Raw genomic sequence first — 25,321 nt, 5'->3', positions numbered from 1 at the left:
ATTAATAGCAGTCCAAAATTTTTGAGGTTGATGAAGGGATGATTGTTGTAGCTGAGTGTAAAAGTTCTTTTTGTCTTGCAGGATAGCTTTTTTTGTGATGTTTCTTTTTTATCTAAAAGTTAGCTGATCAGTTGTGTTTTTAGTGGTTCACCATTTAGCCCAGGTTTTATTTCTGCTAAGGATAAGTTTCCTAGTATTGTTTGAGAGCCATTGGGCTGACTTAGATTTGATTCTTATTGTACGCATTGGGGCATGATGTTCAAGTATAGTTAGAAAAGTATTACTGAAGTAACTAACAGCATCATCTATAGGGAGAGACTTAAGAGGTGACCAGTTAATTTTCATGAGTTCATTTTGAAAGAGATTGGGGTCAAACAATTTTTTGCAACGAGATGTTCTGACTAAGCTAGGGATGGTAAGATTAGTTTTATGCCTGATAATGTATGTTAGTGAGTGGTCACTAAGGTCATCCGGGAGAGTTCCTGTTGTATACATTTGATGTGGTCTATTTGTTAGTATCCAGTCAAGTAAGCTTTCCTTATTATTAAGTTTGTTTATCCTTGTAGGGGAGTTAATGGTTTGAGAGAAGCCATATAGGTTTAAGAAGATGGAAGGATTGGATTGGTCAATATATCTTTATTTAGATCTATTTCCAAGTTTTTCTGCTCAGACTTCACTCACTGCATGGGAATACCTCTGGATTATGGATCACATGGCATTTATTATTCTTATGATACCTCTGGCAGGACTCCACATGAGAAAGATACAGTGGTATCTGAAATTTCTTGGGTCCCTGCATTTATATTTTTAGATCCCAGTACAGGAGTTTGTCAGAAGAGAAATCACTTGATGGAAACAGCAGACATCCTTAAGTCCAGGTCTCCCCTTCTCCCTATCTTGCTCCAAAGGAGTCAGTCACCACAGATGCTTCAGACTTTGCTTGGGGAGCAGTTTCAGGAGAGATAAAAGTGCAGGGGATTTGAGACACCAAGGACAGATAAAATTACATAAATATCAAGGAGATGCTTGCCCTGATTAAGGCGGTCAATTCTCTGAACCATCGTTGGTCCCTGGGACCTCTTCAAGTGGATGCAGATAATACCACAGTGATGTGGTACACCAACAAGCAAGGGGGAATCAGATCATCCCCTCTTTACAGACCAGCCATGTTAGCTGGAGATCTAGCATCACAGCACAATCTCACAACACAGGCATTCTGCATTCCACCAGAGAAAATTTTGTGGCAGACAAACTGAGCAGAATCAGGGAGACCCCCACAAATGGAAACTACATCCTGGGGGGGGGGGTCTTTCAAAATTCTATCCATTTTTGGGGAGTTCCTCAAGTAGACCTCTTTGCCTCCTCTCTGAACAATCAACTGGCAAAACTGTGTTCCAGGACTCTCTGCAAGAAGGCTCGGAGGGCAGAAGCCTTTTCTTTTCTTTGAACAGTCATGTTCCTGTATGCCTTTCCATGCTCATAGGTTCATAGGAAGGTACTAGGCTAACTAGGGCCCATACAAGCCTAGCCAAAAAATGTACCCTGGCTTTCGCCACCCAAGAAAATTATTTTCCTGTGCCCCTGTCGAGCAGAGCCACAGAAGTGATCCCTGGGGTGAATTTCCCATTTCCCATCCAATCATCAAGATTTTTCTTGAAGAGTGCTAATGAGGAGCTCTGTTTGACATAGATAGGTAGCCTGTTCCAGAGTATGGGAAGTCTCTGGGACAGGAATATATCCCTCCAGCATGTTCTGTTTATTGTGGTGACAAGGTTTAGGTCCCTAGAGCGTGTATCTCGGAGGGATTGGGATTTCTTTAAGTGGAGCATGTCCAACAGCTCTGGGTTTGACATAGCTTTGTATGTTAGGCAGAGATCACCCCTGAGTAGGCGATATGTGATGGAGTAAAGCTGCAGTTTTTTGAGACGGTCTGCATATGGCATCTGTTTGAGGCCAGTAATCCTCTTTGTGAGGTATTTCTGTGGTCTTTCCAGTTGTGGTAGATGTCTTGTGAGGTACATACCAAAAGGGGCATTGTACTCTATAATGGTTCTAATGAGTGATGAGTAGAGGGCAACAATGACCTCTTGTTTTCTGGATGAGAATTCTTTTGTGATGAGATGAGCCACGTAGAAGGATTTCCTGACCACTGTGGCGATGTGATTATCAAAGGAGAGACTACTGTCCACCTGTGTCCCAAGGTCTCATCACATTTTTGGCATTAAGTAGACTACCAGCTATGTGGTAGTTCATGGGTACAGAGTTTTTACCAAAGGGGATGACAATACACTTTTTGGCATTGAGCTTCGGGCCATGGCTTTGACACCAGGTATCTGTCCCAGTGAGGCCCTTTTGTAGTTTGTCCACATCGCTAGGAGTTTTGATTATGGCTCCTAGTTTGCAGTTATCTGCAAACTTTGTTAGCCAAAGACCTTCTGTGTTGGCCTGCACTTCAGTGAAGTAGATACCAAACAGGAGAGGACCCAGGACTGAACCCTGTGGTACTCCACTTGTCACTGGTCTGATGTTGGATTTGGAATCCGCTACTTTCACAGTGTGGGTTCTGTCCATGAGCCAGTTGGCAACCCATCTTGTGACATAGGGATTTATACCTAGTTTAGTGAGCTTATCTATAATTCCAGAGTGGGGGGATGGTGCTGAAAGCCTTGGCGAGATCTAGATAAGCTGTGTGAACCATTTTACCCTCATCTATGGCTTTGGTGACTGCTTCAAAGAAGTCAATAAGGTTTAGGAGACATGATCTGCCTTTTACAAATCCAAACTGGGTAGGGTCCAGAGTTTGGAGATTACCAATGTCTTTGTTTATGAGTTCCACGATGATACATTCTATGACCTTGCAGACAAGGCTCGTCAGGCTAATGGGGCGGTAGTTCCTGGGGTCTGTCGTGGCTCCCCCTTTGTGGAGTGGGATAACCATCATGGTGCGCCATTCAGTGGGTACAAAGCCTGAGGTGAGGCTATGAATGAACATGGTACTTAGGTAGGGTGCCAGTTCATTCTGTAGTTCATGTAGAACGCAGCCTGGGATATTTTCAGGTCCCATGGATGCTGTGTTCTTGGCTTTGGAGAGTGTGTTTTTTACCAATGCAGCCGTGATTATAGGAACTTTGCATTCTTTCGATATAGAGATGGGCCCTCTAGGGGGTGAGAGGGGGGTAAAGGTAACACTGGAACTATCTGCTAGGATGTTGGCAATATCAGTTGGTTCTGTATACTTAGTGCCATTGTGCTGTAACTCAGAGCAGATCTGAGTGTTCCCATTTAGATTCTTGACATAGCTATAAAATGCTTTGTGGTTGTCTTTAGAGTCAGTGGCAATTTTGTTTTTGAAACTAACTTTGGAGGATTTTATGAGGGATCTCAGCTTCTTACTGAGGTTGACCAGGGAGTTCCTCCAGTCATGGGATTTTACTCTTTTTTGAAACAGTTTCTTTCTTCTGTTGTAGAGTTTGTTTATGGCAGAGGACCACCAGATCGTCTTCCTTTTTTTGGAGGATAACATCTTGGTTCTATTAGGGATAGCATGATCCATGCACTCGTGTAAGTGCTTATAAAGTGCATTTGTGTAGGATTTGGCAGTCATACCTCTATTGTCCGTCTGCGCGGGTGTCATGAAGTTTGCCACTTCTGTCTTAAGAAGTGTGAAGTTGGCTTTGGAGAAGTTTTTTACGATGGCTTCCCTAATTGGGGGTGGGGGTGCTTTCCACTAATATCCAGGGTACTTCTGAAGATTCAGAAGGAATGCCCCAAAATCACTGTGGTGATTCCCTTCTCAAGCACGGTTCTCCCTTCTTTTGAAATGGTCAGGGGCAATTACCACAAGCTTTCTCACAGAATGGATATACTCACATAAGAATAGGGGTGCCTGATACATCCTGACATCAATCATCTTCATTTGGTTACCTGGATGACAGGGTCTTAATTCCTTTTAGGTACCTGTTTTCTGAGGACATGTAACAGGTACTAATGGAGGCAAGAAAGCCTGTTACTAGAAAATCATATATTAGCAAATAGAAAAGGTTTCTGGTTGGTGCCAACTACTTCAACAGCACCCGTTCAGGTCTAGCTTTTCTCTGGTTTTACAGTATTTGTGTGAATTACTATCCTATGGCCTTTCTTTTTCCTCTGTCAAGTTTCACTTGTCGACCATTTCAGCATGTCTGCCCATGGATCCTCCTCTTTCAAGGCAGTCTCATGACAAAATGTTCTTGAAAGGGGTTTTGCATAAGAAGTCTCCAAGGTGGTCCCTCCTTGGGATTTTAATTACATGTGAGAGAAGCTAGCACTTGCTGTATTTGAATCAGCTAATCTGACTGACTTGAAGTTCTTAACATGGAAAACAGTTTTACTAATTTCTCTGACCTCTGTAAGAAGGGTTCATGAGGTGCAAGCTCATGGTGTGTCAACTCTTCTTCATTTTCCAAAGGAACAGGGTTTTTTTTAGAACTAATCCTTCTTTTATGCCTAAAGTGGTAGCCAAGTTTACTTTAAGCCAAACTATCTGGCTCACTGCTTTCTTTCTTGAACCTAAAAATGACGGAGAAAGGATACTCCAGACCATGGATGTCCACAGATAACTCAGCTACAAACAGACAGAACACCCAGAGGTGTCTATATAGTGACAATCATTTGTACATCCAGATACGGGTCAATACTTTATATTTGAAATCTGTGCCAACTGTACAACACCACATGTTGTGTACCTTGCCCAGTGCACAGCGTGTGGATCATTCTATGTTGGGAAAACAGATAGAGTTTTTAGAGATAGGGTGGGAGAACACATATATAACTTCAGGGTTAAACTTCCCACAAATGCTTTGTCCAAACATGTCATAATGTCAGGGAATGACCATAAATTTACATTTATGGTGATAGATAGAGTTATACCCCCTATACATGCAGGTGATGTTAAAAATATAACTGAAAGTAAATAAGTAAAATGGATTGTAAGACTCAGGGCAGATAGAGGGAAGGCTTAAATGAGAGAGCATCCATTAAGCCCACATTAAAATCAAGGAAACTATCAGTTAAATAACAAGTGTCTCATGTTTGCACAATACTTTGTTTATGATAAGATGTTGCTGAATATATATAAATAAGAAATTATTAGTTTAGATAAAAGTTCTGAACTTGTTTAGCAAATATATATATTTTTATATATGGTAAGATGCTGTTAAAAATGTGTATATATTTTTATGGCATTCTAGCTTGTCTATATATGATTGTAGGTTTATATGTTTTTTTTATGCAAGGGAAATGGTGGATTCCACAATTGTATGCATTTTGATTGGATGATGAACAATATTTAAATGGATTGTATGTTGAAGGATTTTTTTGGTCTGAAGAAGCTCTTATGTGAAAGTGCTTACCTCCTTCATTAAAGATTTAACTTTATTTCATGTTATATGGTTAGACTTTTATGTGAACTGCCTGACTCGTTTATTGCCACATGTTTTGTCTTTGCTGGTTTATTCATATTTTTGGTTGGTTGGCAATACTACGTTTAACTTTCATGGTGTGATAATCTGTTACATAGACTATTTCCAAAGGTTGTCTACAGTTATTACCTTTTGTTGTACTCACAATGACAAATCTATTCCAGGTAGGATCAACGCCCACTCCACCAGGGCTTTGGCTTCATCTATAGCTTTTTGGAAAGGGTGGGATTCTAGAAGAATTCTAGAAGCTTCCACTAGGTCTACTGAACATACTTTTAGAGAGTACTATAAGCTTGACGTCTTCTCTAAGTCTAAATCAAGTTTTGCTAGAACCTTTCTCAAGGGCATCCTGGACCCTTGTCCTTCCTCCTGCCAAATATAGTTAGCTACAGTAATCTGCTTATATAGCCATGGCTACTGAAGCAGTGATCAGTATGAAAAACATAGTACACTGTAAGTTGAATTTACTTAATAGTAGATGTTCAAATGATCACTGCCGTAGTATCAACTCCCTTCCTCCATTCTCCTTATTTTTGGGTGTGTTTTCATGCCAGGGTGTGGGCATTTATTTTTTGTTATTCCTAGCATTGTCTTTTCAGGGCTCATCTTCCCTGTCTCTGCTGGCAGGAAAGCTCTGAAGGTCTTCGGACCCAAACTTGCCTTTTACGCACCTCAGCTCAAGCTGCCCAACAATTTGGGTGCATGGAAGGTGCCCTGAAGTTTTTGAAGCTGGCCGGCTGTTATATCCTTGGCAGGATATAACCAATACGGCTAAGCCTACTGCAGCAGTGATCATTTGAACATCTACTGTTAAGGTAAGTTTAACTTACACAACTGTACTTTGTGTTGATCCTAAAGGTAGATAAATCAAAATTAAAACATAAACAGCAGTGTGACACCTTTACAAAGGATCAACCAACATGTTTTTTTTTTAACTTGCTTTTGGTCCATTAACAATACGACATTATAACTTGATTTGATTTCTGAATAAATTGAATGCATGTAGGGGACAGATGAGTTATTGAAACAAAAATTATTATATAAAGAACGCATTTATATTTTAAAGTATAATACATTGATTCCTAAAGGTTTAAATAATGAAATTAAATGGAAGTGTTTGCTTTAAAAGTTAATTGTTTAATTAATTGATGTGGTGTGATTAGAAATTAATATATAAGGAGTGTTTTATTGTAATTTTTTATTCCATGGAGGTGGTTACACCAAGGCGCTAGAAGAATAAATTGTTTTTTAATACATAGTCTCTATTCCTTTATGAGAAAACATTTGGTATCCTGTTGTATTTTTGTAACCAATAATAATATAACCAGCAGTGAGATTACATGCTTCTACAATCTGGCAACCAGATCTCCATATATCTCCATGATAACGATGGAATATTTTCTGCCGTATGTAAAACAAAAATTAGCTGGCATTGTAATCTGTAGACTAAAATACAAAATATACACGTAATTGGCTACATATCACATGTTGTAGCACTGGTCATTTGAATTTACTTACAACTTACATTACCCTTTAGCACCTGTACAAGTTATGGTAGGTTTTAAATAGTTTTTTTTTTTTTTGTTCAAAACTGCTGAACATGATATGTTGTTGTTTGTCTTTCGGCTTTTCCCGGTTAGGGGTCGCCACAGTGGAACTCCGGTCCGCTAATGATTGGCAGTTAGTTTTTATGGTGTCAAGTTGCCAGCCTGATGCCCAGCCTTCAATGAAGGCACGCCCATTCAACGCATGTCTTTCGAACACCCACTCGACTGCTGGGAGGACATGCAGACTCCACACAGAAGGCACTCCCAACCCAAGAATCGAATGGGAGAACCTCTTGCTGTGAGGCAACAATGCTACTGCTGTACCACAGCGGCTATAACTGCTGAACATGATATATAACATGTAAAATCTCAACATTCCATGTTAGTTTAGCAATGTTGCTAATGTTTCTTTACCTTAGCAAGTGCATTAGCAACATTGCTAAACTAACATGGAATGTTGAGATTTTACATGTTATATATCATGTTAACTGCTGAACATTATATATAACATGTAAAATCTCAACATTCCATGTTAGTTTAGCAATGTTGCTGATGCACTTACTAAGGTAAAGAAACATTCTCAGTCATGCATATAAAATAAAGCATATGGGGTACTGCATTCTTAACAGTATTATTATTTATATCATTGTGTCTTGGTCTGTGCATCGCTTGACTTGTGACAAACTCTGTTAAAAGACATTGTCTTGCCTATCCCTCCACTGGACTAAGGATCCCTTGCCCATATCAAATTGATTCTAGGACACAAGAAAACTCATAAAATAAATGTGCATCATAATAAATTATTCCAGGCTTTTGGCTGTTAAAATTTAATGCTATCTTAAAAATGCAACTCAGAACAGGCAAGTAAAATATGTATGATACTTCTTTCTGTGCAGAGTATGCCATTGTTATTAAAAGATTATTACAATTAGAAGTGTAGCAGTCAGTCAATTAGTACAACAGAGGAAAAAGTAAACCACAAGGAATGTTTTCTGCCAAAATATCCTCACAACACAATGTGCTTCTGCTCAGTAGACATTATTTGTTGATGTTAATTTATGTACCTAAGGAAAGGTAACAAGAAAGATATGGCTACCGATTTAGCATGCAGCTCATTTACTGACAGAATACAATTTCTTTCTGAATACATAGTTTAAATATATGAAAAGCAGCAATTGTACTAGGCATTGTCTGAAAGGATTTTTGGCATTCCAAAAAAAATCCATCCATCCATTCACAGCCCCTTTTCTCATTTTTGCACATGGGGTTGGGAAGTCACTTCAACAGTGGCAATCATCTAAAGCAGTGATGGCGAACCTATGAAATGCGTGTCAAATGTGACACACCATGACGTTTTGGGTGACACACCAGCATTCACCAACATCCAAGTTACCAAAGAAACTGAACAAAAATACAAGAAGAACGTGACCCTGCATGTATTTATTAAAACTCAACAAAAAAGTCATTAACTGATGTTAAATCAAATGCAATGTGTTCCACATTTTTTTCAGTTCAATTCAAAATTACTATTAAAAGTAGGGTAATTTTTTGGTGCATTATTTTAAGCCCATTTGCCACTGAGCATATTGTTTTCTCTATTGTAAGTCACTGATTTTTCTTTTACTTTTAATACAAGCAGCATGCATGATTGGAGTGCATTTTTTTACATAAATGAATATGTAAAGAATTGTTTCTCTTTTGTCGGGGGGGGTGGGGGGGGCCCTCCAGCAGAGTCAAGATGGGCATTTTCCGAATTTTTGACAGACACACCAAGCCCAAAAGGTTCACCATCACTGAGCTAGAGCCAAGGTTTACAACTGCCAGATGGCTAGCCCTGCCACAGTAGTTTTTCCACATTACACACACACACACACACACACACACACACACACACACACACACACACACACACACACACACACACACACACACACACAGACATATCGACTTCACTCAGAAGGCACCCCAGTCAAGAATAGAGCCAGGGAACCTTTAGATGTGTGGCAACAATACTATTCTCTGTGCCACTGTGTCACTCCAACTGTTGTCAATACATATGAAAATAAAATAACTTGCACTTTATGAGACGAGTGTCACTGTAAAGAAGACAATGCCAAAATTCCCTGTTCCCACTGAGATAGAGCAAATGTCTGCCCTGAACTGAATTTAAACCTTTAAAACAATAATGATAGCCTTGGGTGCATCTTCTCCCTCAGGGCTCAGCATAATTTCCTGAAACTTTTACTAATAAATGTTAAAAGGGGGGGACTAAACAATGTTGCTTATAGAGACACAGAGAATTATTTCACAGCAACGATCTCATTTCCATTATGGTACATATTATGACTTTTTTCAATGTACAAAAATGCACCACTTATCCAAGACATACCTGCACTGAATTATTATCACATCAGAAGACAAAAAATCATAAACATTTCTCCAAAAAGGGGACTTTTTTCCACTGGAGGAATGCCATTATCATAACTTATTCCCTGTGCTGACAACAGCAACTTCCGGACTGAGCTGCATTTAAACCCTTAATGGTACAACAGAAGTCTTAAGTCCTTCTTTTTAAAATCTTTATTAAATCATCACATTTTAAGTGTAATATGGTTATATAATCATTAACAGAAAAGAAAATAACCTGTAATAACCACTTACATTATTTTCATGCAGTATAGGTTTTGATTTTAATAATTTATATTTGTTTGAACATTATGTAAATTGCTCAGTTCTGCCTTTTTTCAAACCTCATTCTTCCTCCTCCTGAGCATTTTTCTGCATAAATTGTTCCAGTAAATTCCATTTATTTCTATGAAGTTTGTTTCTTCCTAGTTCTAAAGATCACAACTCCAGTTATTTTATCTCCTTTACTATATCCAGAACTTCCTTTACATTAGGACTAGATTTTGATTTCTATTTTCCAGTAGCTGCTTTTTGGGCAGCCAATAAAATTTCATTTGGCAAAGCCCTACCAAGTCTATGTATTTCAAATTCTACAGTCCAGCTTAAAAGGATCATTTTCTTACCTACAACCATTTATTCTCCCAATATTTCTGCAGAATACTATGAAGGGAATTTTTAAAACTCAGTCAACAAGTGGCATTCCCAAAACATATAGTCCCAATTACTTTTCTCGTCCATATCACTCCTCCAGCATTTTGTAGCCACCTAAAGAAAAAACAGTCTGAAGTCTATTTGGGTATAAAATAGCTATGCAAGCACTTCCACACAAAATCCTAAATGTTCTGGACTTTGCTGCATACTTGAGAACTTACAATTTTTCCTCATTGTTCCTTTGTAAACTACCTTTCTATCCTCTTTTCCAAATATTTTCTAAACTTTTCCGAATGATTCTTACAGGTATCACACAATAAAAACATCCATCCTCTACATTTGCCTTGCTCTGTAAGTGAGTCTAGGGTACTGTAATTTCTTTAAGATATAGACAGGAATGTAATAAAGATTAGTTTAGATGTTTTCTGTATTTATTTGAAACTGTCCTGCAATGTTCTTTTAAAATATTTCGTGTGATTCTGAACTCTGTAGTTACTCTGTTGTTTGAGTATTGTCTTGTTCTTTTATTATTTATTATTTATTATTAAAGATATTTAAGCTCTTAGCATGCTTGCATATGTATTTCATGGCACTGTATAGGCCACTTCAATAGCCTTGCCCTTGGTCATACTTACCATTTGGATAATAGTAACATTACACAGTAAGATCGGCCACCCTTTGTAAGGGCCTTAGAGTAGCTGATAAGTAGTTTGCTTAGTGGCAATGATAACTATCTTATGGTGTGGGCAAAAGGGGCATAGCTAGTAAACCTGTGCCAGCCTTCCCCAGGAGTGTCTGTGTGTTTGTATAAAAATCAAATCTCAAAATGTGTGTGTGTGTGTGTGTGTGTGTGTGTGTGTGTGTGTGTGTGTGTGTGTGTGTGTGTGTGTGTGTGTGAGCTACTTGGACAGAGACATGAAGCACTGGATGGACAGAGAGGGTGCTGGAAGTCTTGGCTTGACCCCTCAGCTGAGATCTTAACTCTATAGCTGTGCTAGTGCGGAGTCTTATTGGGAATCTGGTGAAGGAGGCAGAAACCAGCCCCAGACTGACTGTGATCTGTGCACTCTTAAGGGAAATTGTACTTTACTGTGTGTGTACTTGTCAACCTCCCAATGTGTATGTCCCCCACTGGTGCTAGTGGTGAGGATTGGGGCTCCTTAATTACTGGGCCAGTGCAGGGGCATCACAGTTGCCATAATTATATCTTCCTTAAATACATCCATTTGTGCCTTTTCTTAGTTTCCCCATTCCTCTGCTTTATACAAATTTTCATAAAATTTCTAAACTATTTCCAATACTTCTACAGGATCTCTTGATTATTTTTCTTGCTGTGGGTACCCTAAGTTTGGATACAATACTAATTTTGTTGTCTATACCACTGTGCTAAAGGTTTTTGCTCTATAGATTTACCAAAATAGCTGCTTAAAAGCTTAACAGTAACATTTATAAACTTATGCATATTATCCAAATACTCCACCATTTTCCCTTTAGCACTCCAGTTGCTTCTCTTCCTATTTTGTGACATTTCTCTTCTTCTCTAACACTTTAACCCTTTTCAACCCCTCTTACTTCTTTCCCCTATATTGTTATTTCCCCCATGTTTTTTTTAACTCTTATTTTAATTTTATTCTACTCACAAGCTTTTCTTTAAAAAAAACGTTTGACCATATCAATTACAGTTTCTTTAAACTGCTCTGTTTTTAACACATAAATTTGAAAGCACTATTGTCTCATTTATACATTATCGCCTTACAACTTTCTGTTTATTTCTATAGGTGTATGAATGAAAAATGTGATTACAAAAACAGGTTTACATAGAATAATGCTGTATCAAATCCCTGTAGATTCATTATTAATATTCTTAGACTGACACACACCTTGGGTTATTAAGAAAAAAAAAACAATATAGACCTGTCTACGTTTAGCCATCAAACAGAAAAATTGCCAAACAGCATTACATCGCAAATGCTGTTCGCTGAAACCCTCTCATATTGGGTGCTGTTCTCCACCACTAATTATATATACCAACTACAAGAGCGCACTACAGTGGGGAAAGGGCAAATTTCCTTATCCGTACCATAATGTGATCTTACTTCAATGGCTTGATGAACAGCATGTTTGATGAGATATGCTGTTTAATGATTCTTCCTTTCTATGGGCAGCCACTGACCCTGTAGACCTACCTATATGTATTACTCAGCATTTAATGCATTTCTAAGGAGCTTAAAGATACTCCTCTGTGGGTCTTGTTTCTTATTATGCTAGTGGGGGCATAACTGAAAATCCTTTAAAGCATACCCCTTTACAGGTTACTGCTTACTGTATGATCTTGCTGTCATTTTAAGCTTCATTACAAGCAGATGAACAAGCAGAATTATAGCTTTATATGTAGCAGTGAGATATAAATAAAGGTCAACTGAGTCCTTAAAATGAAACATGTAACATAATTCCTAGCTTTGAAACATTGTTTTCAATTGAATAAGTTAAAAATGGGATTGCTTTACTAAAATTTTGAATGCATATATTACATAAGTTCTAATGCTGACAGTCTGCTTTAAAACTGTTTTAAAATTTTAAATTAGCACAACTCAAGTGCCCATCAACAGGTTAGGAGTAGGTCACCAAATCATAAAAAAACATGTTTCGAAGAAAAAGTTTGTTGTTCTTGGGGGTTTTGTTTCTTTGTTTGTTAGGTACTAAGGCGCACATTTGTGGAAAAAAAAACATACCTTTACTTTACTAAGTAAGCATGAGAGACTTCATTGTCACTGTCACCCATTTCAAACCACTGCTACTTACAGTATCTGAATCCAGATCAAGTTGTCTAACAGAGAAAGAAATATTTAGGGTTGCTGGAAGATCCTGTTTTTTTTACTCTTAGATGACAAGCCCTCTTTCTGCAAACTGTTACACTTCTGAAACCTTTCAGGGATATGTGCTTGCCAAAACAGGTAGCATATTGACTTACACTTATTCAAACCTTAATAATACTCATGATATGTTTCCCCAGTAACTTTGAAACCACTACTAGCATACTAAGAGACACTGCACCAGCAGTGATTCTGAATGGAAAACAGTATCAAACAAGATGCACATCGAGGAAGTGTAGTTGATGAATTGCAACCTTGTTCACATCACTCTCAGCCAAGAGTAAGAAAGCCTCCAAGATCTTCATAGCTCCATATTAAGCAGTTGATAAGTTTTTCTGTTTTACTTTGAATTGCCCCCTTATAAAATACACTTGACTGTTACATTCTGAAATTACACCATTGGCTGAATGCACATTATTTTTGCTGTTCAAGTTTTGAATTTGTAAAACAGCAGTTATTTGTTCTGAATGACCTACAGTCATCAAATAAATATAGCCCTTCTAAACAGCTATAATATGAGAGTATACTTTTCGGCACAGATTTACTTTACAAATGGCAAAAACATTCAAAATACAGCGAACACAGGAATCACTTTTCAGAATGTTGTTACAAGAAAGGATCTCTTACTTTTGTCTGGAACCTCTATGGTGTTGTTGAGTAACTCCTCTCCATGAGACATAACTGTTACTAAGAAATTATCAGCAGCAACAAAGTAGAGATCTTTGATATTACATTCACACTGTGTGTCCAGAATATTATCATCTATTCTGCTGTTGCTGGGAATGCATTCATTTCTATAAGTAAAAAAAAAGGACAGAGGGATAAGGTTAAAGTGACTTATTAATTACAGTGTACATGCTTTATTGTCTGTGTTTTTTTTTTTTTTTTTTTTGGTACAGACGGGACATTTTATCAAAGCTTATACATCTAAAAGGGATAATTGTCTAAACGCAATATCAGTATCAGAAAATGTGTTTCAAGACTTCCTTGTTTTATCAATCCTATGTTACCAAAAAATGTTTCTGATCACAAAGCCAACTGCTGAGACTGAGAACTACAGCTTTTACTGAATAAGTTAATAAGAACAAGTTTTTTCAGTATCTGAGCTAAAAGAAAAAAAAAGATTAATATGCAATATTTGGCCATTAATGTAAACATTTTCACAGTACTCACACAGGAATAACATTACAAATGTTAAAAATGATCAAATAATCACTGTAAACAACTATAATACCCTTTAAGTATAGCTAAACATCAGTGGGCTATTATTAAATATTTCCAAATCACTTTACTAACAGGGCACATCAACTCTCTATGTGGACGGTTCTGACTTTCTTAGTATCACTGTTATCAAAAGAGACTCAAACTGTCTATCCTATCTTATACTATCACAGCCTATTATATCTTAAGTAAGGAATCCCATGTGATTGTATAATACCTAAATGGCAACCATTTCACAATTGCTCCTAAGATGTTTCAGCTTGTTGTCCACCTTACCCCTCCTATTTTCTGTTGCATTTTGTTTTCTAGTCATCTACAATACCTTATGCATCTGTTATTCATTCTGTAAATCATAGTTTTATTGGAGAAATACCTGCCTGTTCGGTGTTTGGTTTATATCTGCTTCTTTACAACGACTTACAGAGCATCCCTATTCCATTCCCTTCAAGTGTAGCTTGATTTCTTATACAGAAAGGCCAAAGCATTAATTACCCCATATGTTGCTTATGTTTACTGATGCCCTAAAGCAGTTCTTTCTCTCTAATATCTCCAACTCAACAGGCAGACAAACAGATACACACACACACACACACACACACACACACACACACACACACACACACACAGGTAAGCAGTATACTCACTTGCCAACCTGTTATTTATTTTTGATTACTTAATCCACTTTTTGTTCTTACTTTTTTTTCTCCCTGAAACTTAGGAGATGGCGACATCCTGCTAAGAAGTACTAAGGTACCTGACTGTAACTAGAACATACTAGTTGTAAACTGCAATTTCTGTACACTTTCTATAATAAACTTAAACCTGTGTGAAGTGTACCATAAAATTAAGTATTGCCATGTACCATTATTAATATTTTCTGTTAAATTTGGTACAGCATTGCTGTCTCATTATCTGAAACCTTTTCCCTCAAAATGTGCAGTGTAAACTAGCTTCTGCATTTATAAATACTTTGCAATGAGCATCAAGGTATCAAAGATGCATGCATATCTGCAATATATACAGATTTTATATATATATATATATATATATATATATATATATATATATATATATACACACACACATACACACATGCACATATATATGGTTTACTCAACAACGTTTCGAGTGATTATTTATGCAAAATAAAATGTTGTAAAATGACATTGAACAGTCACATTTGCGACAGATTCAAAATGCTGACTGTTCGAAGTCGACATTGTCCACATTTCTGCAAAGTACTGTGACTTCCGGTGACTGTCTACACATGTTTTGCAGGGGGGGCAAGCCCACCTGCACCCTTCACACCCCATGCTAATTATACATTACAACTCCGAGATCTCACTACAGTGAGGAAAAGGACAAATTTCCTGATCCTCACTGTAGTGCGATCTCCAATCAAAATGTTGATATCGCAACAGCGAGTGCACACTAACATTAGCTGTTGCGGGTTCAACAGATTTTGAATCAACATTATGATAACTTTGAAAACTGCCTTTTGGCAATCAGAGTTTGCATAACGGCATTTGAGATTTTGATTGCAAACCATATATACATATAGATAGATAGAAATATGTGTGTGTGTGTGTGTGTGTATATCTTTATATATATATATATATATATATATATATATATATATATATATATATATATACACACACACACACACACATATATATATATATATATATATATATATATATATATATATAAATGGATCTATGTCAAAATAAATCATCATAACACTGAGCTGTAAAACGGTGAGACAGAAACAACGAAAGTTTATAATCACGAACATCCAGATCATCATAAATTTTCCACAGGTAAGTAAACAATCGGGCAACAAAACTTAGAAAAACAAACCGAAGCAAATAAAACCCACCCAAGTGGGGGTTGCTCCTCCCACATCCCCCCAACTAAATATACCAACTCTGAGATTGCACTATAGTGGAGAAAAGGGAAAAGTTCACCACACTGGCCACCTGACTCCTTTTGAGGTAAAAACTTACTACGATCTGGAGGTTCGTGAATGCAAACTTTGGTCATTTCTATTTCATCGTTTTGCAACTCGACTTTATGGTAATTCATTATTTTGACATAGATCCATATATATATATATATATATATGTGTGTGTGTGTGTGTGTGTAAATGCATATAAACACATATGTGTGTGTGTGTGTGTGTGTGTGTGTGTGTGTGTGTGTGTGTGTGTGTGTGTGTGTGTGTGTGTATATATATATATATATATATATATATATATATATATATATATATATATATATACACAGTAACATAGTTTTTTCTGATTGAAGGAGCAAAAAAGAGGGATGAGTGGGGAAAAGAGCAACCTACTTAGCAAGAAGGGCAGGACACAAACTGAGAAATAATATCAAAAATGTTTTTCAATAGTCTGGTTCAGGTCCAAGCTTTAAGGGATGTTTTCCCATTTTGGTGTTAACTGAGAAGATCAGAAATTTCAAACTTCTTAGACACACCTTCGTGTATACTTATTGAAACAAACACCACTAGAATGAGACAAACAAATACTGAAACAAACAACACCAGAGTGAGAGAAATACATGGTTAATACATGATTATATTATGACTGTTGATGAATACTAACTTAGCAAAACTGTTTAACTGAAATAGGTTCTTGCCATTTACACAAGTCTGAAAATTGCAGTTTTTAAAATATATTCTGAAAGTAAGCCCCTCAAATAACCAGTGTTGATGAACCCCCCCCCTCAAAATAACCAGTGTTGATGAACCCCCCCCCCCCTCATGCTCATAACCACATGTATCACCATTCTGAAGTCTCTGCATCTTAAGGTAGGTTGTGTACTTTGGAGGGCAGGAGACAGGTTTTGAGATCTCTGCTTCCTCAATATACTTGCATTAAATTAGCACTCATCAAAATCTGAATTTTGGAACAAATATTTATTTGACAAAATCTGATTTCTAAAAAACATAAGCTAACATATCATTTTTGTAAAAAAACTGAGTTCTGCCAAATGGCTTAGTACCAGTCGATGCTGCATGGTAATTTTGACAATTTGCTAAGATGACATTTCTGAAGTTTTTGACCACACCCAGCTTGAGGGCTAATTATGAACTAGTATCACGTTTCCAAAATTAATTTATTAATGCATTTAGACAACAGACTTACTAACGAGTCTGTTTTGAGAGAACTACAAAAATGCTGCATTCCTGTTGTACTGAGTTGGTTTGCCAACTCTATGCTGTTTTAGATGTTAGTTGCAGTTATTCAACATCATTTAAAGGAATGATTTCAGTAGTTTGCCAATATACCAAAAACAATAATTCCCACAATAAGTGTTCAAGTTATTCTTAAAAACATCTAAACTATTTTTTGCTTTAATATAATTTGGTAGTCAATTCCCTTTATCAGCTACTATCTCAGATAACTGATTAGTACAGGTAGGTAGAGGAAGCTCTGCTTCCAATCTGATGTCTCTTACTTTTAATTGTGCCTGTCCATGAGAATTGTGAGTCCCTACCAAGGAACACTGCTAAGCCATTATATATAATCACTTTGTTTTTAAAATTGTTTGCTAACTTCTGTGTTATTTATGTAAGTTTGTCTATGTGGAGCTTTTCTCCCCAGGCCTCTGCTGAAAATGGACATGTATCTAGTCGGGACTATCCTGGTAAACAAATGTAAAATAAATAAAATAAAATAAATAAATACATCTCTCATTCCTAATAGTCTCCTACACAGGTTGTCTGATAATTCTGCACTATTCTTTTATAACCAGAGACATTCCCAGAGGTATAAAGGTGAATAATGTTTCCTCTTTAATGTCTATATGAAACACTAAAGAAGTTTAGACATTTTAATTGTTCAAAATAACTTAAATTTTCAATTCCATTGTAAGATTTCCACATTATTATTCCATACTCTAGTTTGGGTCTAATGAAGCTTGCCAACAATGACTTCATAGTTTCTGATTTCCCAGATTTTTAAATCTTACTGTCATTAACCGATTGGTTGCCATGATCAGAAAAACTCAGTACTGGATCTACCCATATACCTAGGTCCTTATATGAATTTACAGTTTCAGTCAATGCATGCTATTAAATATTCACCCTTCAGTCAGTTTCTCAAATCTCATATGCTTTCCTTTTAATGTATTAATCAGCATATTATTTGCCTGCGCCCAAAAGGTTCTTTTGTAGATGTGCCCTCACTGTAACAAATGTAATCAGTTTATCCATTTTCCTATAGGGCTGAATCACTCTTGCAACACATCAGTGTACAGAACTTCAAAAGTTGTTGTGTCTTTTGGCTTTTCCCGGTTAGGGGTCGCCACAGCGGAACTCCGGTACGCTAATGATTGGCAGTAGATTTTTACATGCCGAGTTGCCAGCCCTGACACACAACCTTCAACGAAGGTACGCCCATTCATGCATGTCTCCAGACAGAAGACGCTCTAGCTGAGAACTGAACGGGACAACATCTTACTGTGAGGCGACAGCGCTACCGCAGCACCACCACTGCTGCAGTCAAAAGTGAAAAAAAATATGCAAAAATCATATGGAATTAACTCAGCATGAAACTATACAGGGAATAGTAAGATGTTTAATTGCAAGAAACAAGCATGAAAGGTGGAGTTTACTGAAAATGGACTATAGCACTGACCACACACCTTTAATTTTTTGTCATCACACGACTAGACCTACAGCACACATACTGATGGATAATATACAGCTGGAATAAGGTAGCCATAACAAGTTAAACACGCCTGAAATTATGTACTTTCATGTCTGTGTGCATGTGCAAGTGAAATACTGTTCCCAGTTTTCATCAATAATCATGATTTGACATAGAATTTTGGTCCAGCCCTTAAAAAATATAATTTTTATAGAAAGCGTTGCTGTTTAGCCAGCCACTTTGGTTACAAACTTGTTAATTTCATAAAACTTATACATCACACTATCAGCTTTCTAAGGGAAGGGTATATCAGGTAAATGTGTCCTTAATTTAAGGTATCTGTCTCTAAATGCTTTTGTCTTTGTCCCATCATTGAGGTAGGACACTGAAGCTATTTGTTCTGGTATTATACAACAACATACTGATTAAAAGAGCAAAACCACCAAATGAGAATCAGAAGCACATAAAATATAAAATATTAGTAAAAAACCGTGCAAAGGCTAGAAGGTACTTGTAAACACTTTAATACATAAAACTGGCAAGCGCTTTCGTAAAAACTTCTTCAGACCATGTAGAATTACACAATTCAGTTGTTAAATACAAATTTAAAAAATGAACAGCCAATAAAATATGCAGTTCACAAACACATGATAAGAAACAATTAAAACCTCCTGTTCTTCAATTTAGGTTTTAAAGAAACCTTGTCATTCAATCCAAAAGCTTTATCAGCTTGCAGATGTAGTATCCAAAACAATTCACGGCTTTCCATATAATTAATAATATCACCAAGTTTACCATTTTCATTTACCATCTCAATAACTTTAAAGTTAAAATTATGTGTAATATCAGTGTCTTTAATATGCCTAGACAGAGAGTTATTGACATTAAAATTCCTGATGTCCCTCTGATGCTCCCTCATTCTTTCAAATAGCATCCTATTGGTTTTGCCTATGTAAATTTTTTTGCAGATATTGCACTGTGCCAAGTAAACTAAATTTTTTGTCCTACAAGTTGCGTGAAGTTTATAATTATATGTAACACCAGTATAAGGATGAACAAAGCTATTATGTGTATCAACTAAATGACACAAATTACATGAACCACATGGAAAAGTCCCCTGTATATTACTACGATTACTAGTTGTAGGGCTCTTATAACAAAGCATTAATTGTACTGTCCGATGTCAACACATGCAAGTTCTTTTTTACAGTGTCACACATAATTTTAATATTGCTGGAATATGTTAAATTTACCCTTGGTGCTTTATGACTGGTGACTGATCCAGATACCTCATTCCTATAATTTGTATCTGAAAAATAAGGGAAGGCTCTTCTGCCCCTAAGTGCTTTAGTTTCATTGATACCTTTTTCCTCCTTCACAGTTCCTATAGCCCTTTGCTAATAACTCATCTCCTAATACTCCCAAATCTGTCATAAATCTATCTTCCTTACTGTTTATACGGGAGAGTCGCATTGCTTGACCCTTAGCCTATCCGTTGTGTAGAGTAAGTGCTAGTAAATTTAAGAAAATTTGTAGTACTAAATAGTAGTAGATAAGGCTCGTCAGACTGATGGGACGGTAGTTTCTGGGATCCAAGGTGGATCCCCCCATGTGGAATGGGATAATTGTAGCTCTGCGCCACTCAGTGGGCATGAAACGTGAGGTGAGGCTATGATTAAACATGACACTTAGGTGAGGTGCCAGTTCATATTGTAGTTCATGTAGTACACAGCCCGGGATGTCATCTGGTCCCATGGATGCTGTATTCTTAGCTTTGGAGAGTGCGTTTTTTACCTGTGTTGCCATTATTACCAGAATTTGGCAATCTTCCAGTATTAAGATGGGCCATTTAGGGGGTGAGAGGGGGGTGAAGTTGGCACTGAATCGATCTGCCAAGATATTGGCAATATCCTTGGGATCAGTATATTTAATGCCATTCTGTTGTAGTTCAGAGCAGATCTGAGCATAGCCATTTAGATTCTTGACATAGTTATAGAATGCCTTGTGGTTGTCTTTGGAATCTTTGGCAATTTTATTTTCGTAACTAGCTTTGGAGGATTTTATGAGGGATCTCAGTTTCTTACTGAGGCCGGTAAGGGAGTTTTTTGCATCCTGGGATTTTCCTCTTTTCTGCAACAGTTTCTTCCTTTTGTTGTAAAGTTTGTTTATGGCAGGGGACCACCAGATTGGCTTCCTTTTTTTGGAGAAGTGCATCTTGGTTCTATTTGGGATGACACGATTCATGAATGAGTGGATGTGCTCATACAGTGCCTTAGTGTAGGATTAAGCTAATGGATTATATAATGAGATGGTTTATTCATTAATTTATTGGTTGCATCTGATGAAGTCTTAGCAACTTAGATGAAAATGCTGTGTGTGGAATTGCGTTTATGTGTTTGAATTAACTATTAGAACAGCTTTAGAATTCTATCATTGAGCCGACTATTTTCGTTCATCTGTGGTACTTATTTTGCTTGGTTTTGGGGAAGGGAGTAACTGAACCCCAGAAGCAACAAATGTCAGTACATTTCTTCCATAATTTACAGAGGGGGATAATTTTGATAAGTTTCATTCATATGTTTGAGAGGGTATGTAAACAGTATAATGTTGACCAAGGGCTCTGGGCACGGTACCTGACCCCCTTACTCCATGGTAAAGCTGCAACTTGCAATTTCTAAACTGTCTGATACTGATTGCATAAATTATAACACAGTCAAAATGTGTTTGTTAGAATGCTTTAAGTTAACACCTGAAGCTTACAGAAAAAAGTTTTGTGAATATAGATACACAGCAGATGAAAGTGTCTGTGAATATGTTGCTGAACTAAGCACTTATTTTCATAGGTGGGTGAGTGGATGTCAGGTCGCCACTTTTGAAGGGCTGGCAGACATTTTGGTGAGGGAACAAGCCCTTAGCACTTTGCCTGAGGATATGAGAATCTGGTTAGCTGATAGACAATGCACTACTGCAGATGAGTTGGGTAAGAAGGGAGATCTATACCTAGCAAGCAGGGCATCACTGCACAGGAAAGGGACACCCAGTGCTGCTTATGGATCTAAGGGAACCCATGGTGGACAGTCCAGACTGCTCCAAACAGAGTCTGCCAGTAACAGGGGAAGCCACTAGTCCAGGTACACATCCAGGATGAAGGGTTACATGTTTTAAATGCAACTAGTGGGGCCATGTAGCATATAGATGTCCATTGAGGATAAGTGGGGAACAAAAGGTGAAAGAGCCAGTAAGTGGGAATGACAAAATGCCAGCAGTAAGTTGTCTTGAGACAACAAGGGTACCAAGCTACCATAAGGGGTTACATCCTATCTTAATAAATGGGAAAGAGGCCATTGCTAAGAGAGACACAGCCTCTGACCTAACCATTGTGAAGCCTGCAATGGTTAAAAAGTAGCACTACTTGCTTGGGCAGTCTACTTCAGTCAGAGCTTTAGGAGGGACCCCATTCCAGATACCTTTGGCTAGGGTTCACCTTGACTGGGAGGGCAGAAAAGGAAGCCAGCAAATAGGTTTGTTTGAGGATATCCCTGCAGATGTCCTGATAGGGAATGATTTTGATAATGCAGTACCATATGTGCATGCAGTTACATTCAGTCAGGCTTGGAGGCAAGCTTGTGGGTCTGGTAGTCTGGGGGAGACCCAGACAGACAGCACACTTGCAGCCAGGACTGGTGAGGTGGTTACTTCAGAGAGGGAGCTACCCTGCAGCAGTGAGACTGAAGGTGAGCCACAGTTGCTTGTGAGTACTGATGTTCCCTTAGACAGAGTGACTGCAAGGGCAGAGGTGAGTAATAGTAGTACCCAGGCTGACAGTGAGGCACCGCTGTCAGAGGATGCCAGACTTAATGTGGAAGGGGAGCTGGGAAGGGTTACTAAGACAGAACTGAGACAGGGTCAACTCTGAGACCCTACATTACAAGGGCTGAGGGCAGTAGCTAGTGAGGCACCTGATTCTCATGGGAAGGGGGAATCTGTACACTGGGACAAAGGGTTTCTGTATAGAGAGTGGACCCCTGAGAGAGGGTAGAGGGTGAGAGAATACAGCAGTTGGTGGTACCCAGAACCTACCATCTGGCACTTTTAGCCATAGCCCATAGTATTCCCTTTGTAGGTCATATGGGCATAAAACATACAAAGTGATGCATTATACAGAATTTTTATTGGCCAGGGATTTTCAGAGATGTAACAGGATACTGCAGGACCTATGAGCAAAAGGTAGGCAAGGCAGGAGACAAGGTGAAAACTCCTTTGATGCCTTTACCTGTGATTGAGGAGCCATTTCAGAGGGTAGCTATGGATATTGTGGGCCTCTGAGTACCCCTAGTTCCACAGGGAAAAAGTACATCCTAGTGGTAGTAGATTACACTATCAGATACCCTGAAGTGGTAGCTCTATCCTCCATTGAGGCAGAAAAGGTGGCAAATGCTTTGTTAGAGATTTTCAGCAGGGTAGTTTACCCAGAAGAAATACTGACTGACAGAGGTGCAACTTCACATCAGACCTGCTGGCTTGTCTGTGGATACTGTGGGTGAAGCACTTAAAGACCACCCACTACCACACCAGACTAATGGTCTTATTGAGAGGTTAAACTCTACACTCAAGATGATGTTATGCGCATTTGCAGACCAGTTTAAGAGGGAGTGGGACAGATATTTGCCCCCATCTGTTTTTGCTTACAGAGAGGTGCCCTGGAAATCCACAGGTTTTCACCCTTTGAGTTGCTGTATGAGCACAGGGTGAGGGGACTTCTAGATTTGATTCGAGATGAGTGGGAGGGTGAATGTGAATCTCAAAAGGAGTCTGTTGTGGCATATGTCCTAAACCTCATGGCATGGCTCAGGGATCTCATGCGCTTGGCCCAGGACAACCTGGAAGAAGCCCAACAGTTTGGTATGACAGGAATCCTCAAGCTAGAGAGTATGCCGTAGGGCAGCATGTAATGGTTCTCATTCCTGTCAGACACAACAAGCTGCATGTAGCTTGGAAGGGACCCCACAAGGTGGTAAGGAAGGTCAGTAATGTTAATTACATGGTAGAACTGCTAGGCAGGTGGCAGTGGCACAAATCATACCATGTTAACAAGATGAAACCTTACCATGATAGGGAGGCTCTTGTGCTGAGTATTTGCAGTGGATGGCAGGAGGAGTCTGAGGGGTATCTGGTGACTGATCTCCTCAGTGAGGCTCGAACTGACACCTCAGTGGAAGGGATAGCAATGTCCCAGCAGCTATGCCCTACTGAGGTTCGAGAAATCCGAGAAGTGCTACAGGAGTTTGGGGAGATGTTCACTGGGAAACCAGAGTGCATCCACCTGGTGCAACACCATGTGGATGCAGGACCCCAAAGGCTTATTAAGCAGGCCCCTTATAGGGTGCCTGAGAGAGTCAAACAGACTCTGAGGGAGGAGATACATGAAATGTTGACCCTAGGGGTAATCCAGGAGTCCAGCAGTCCCTGGGCCTCCCCAGTGATGCTGGTACAAAAGAAGGATGGCAGCACCAGGTTCTGTGTAGACTACAGGAAATTAAATAGTCACACAGAGTCAGATGCTTACCCCATTCTTAGGACAGATGAAGCCCTAGAGCAGCTGGGTGGGGATAAGTACCTTACCACCATTGATCTTACCAAGGGTTACTGGCAGGTGGCCTTGACTCCCAGTGCTAGAAAGAGGTCAGCCTTTGTGACTCCTTTTGGCTTGTATGAGTTCACAAATATGCCCTTTGGGATGAAAAATGCCCCAGTGACTTTCCAGAGGCTGGTAGAGTGTATCTTAGCAGGAGCAGGAGATTTTGCCTTTGCTTACCTAGATGATATTGCCATCTATGGATATGGCATAGGTCTCCTACATGAGACATGGAGTGGGGAGTGGTAAGATCAGGCCAGACCCTGCCAAAGTGGAAGCCATTCAGGCATGGCCTGCCCCTGTTACCAAAAAGTAGGTGAGGGTATTCTTAGGGACAGCAGGGTACTAGAGAAATGTCACATACATGGCGCGGTGGCACAGCAGTAGTGTTGTTGCCTCACAGCAAGAGGTTCTCCTGTTTGATTCTCGGCTGGAGTGCCTTCTGTGTGGAGTCTGCATGTCCTCCCCGTGGTTGAGTGGCCTCCGAAAGACATGCATAAATGGGTGTGGATCTACAGCAGACTTTTCATAATTTATGGTAATCCTTAGAGAGGAACAGTGTTGTAGAGTGTGATCCATGATTTGTAGTAGAAGATGCCTGGTCAGGGCAGTTATGAGCCACTCATCCAGATATGGAAACAGCCAGATTCCTTGAAGTCTCAAATGAGCCGCCACCACTGCCATGCATTTGGTGAACACTCTGATGGCTGTAGTGAGACCAAAGGCCAGAGCTCAAAATTGGAAGTGACTAGCTCCTGGCAGGAAGCACAGATGCCCTCTGGATTGCCTGTCCATTAGTATATGGTTGTACATATCCTGAAGGTCTATATAGAGCACATCCAATTGTCTTTTTCCA

At 38.7% G+C, this 25,321-nt stretch overlaps 1 protein-coding gene across 2 annotated transcripts in view; it reads right to left on the bottom strand.

Moving 5' to 3' along the window:
• LOC122816783 overlaps positions 1-25,321 on the bottom strand; it is a 796,947-nt gene that overhangs the window by 335,908 nt on the left and 435,718 nt on the right. For both annotated transcript variants that reach the window (XM_044089804.1, XM_044089805.1), the window contains one exon: positions 13,564-13,730. In XM_044089804.1, coding sequence (XP_043945739.1) covers positions 13,564-13,730 — 167 coding nt within the window. The remainder of the gene's footprint in view (positions 1-13,563; positions 13,731-25,321) is intronic.

This window comes from Protopterus annectens, chromosome 12.part0, assembly GCF_019279795.1.
Source record: "Protopterus annectens isolate FY-2018-M chromosome 12.part0, PAN1.0, whole genome shotgun sequence".
Classification (NCBI taxonomy): domain Eukaryota; kingdom Metazoa; phylum Chordata; order Ceratodontiformes; family Protopteridae; genus Protopterus; species Protopterus annectens.
Note: the sequence above shows the minus strand (reverse complement) of the source record. Positions and strands in the feature narration are given on the sequence as shown.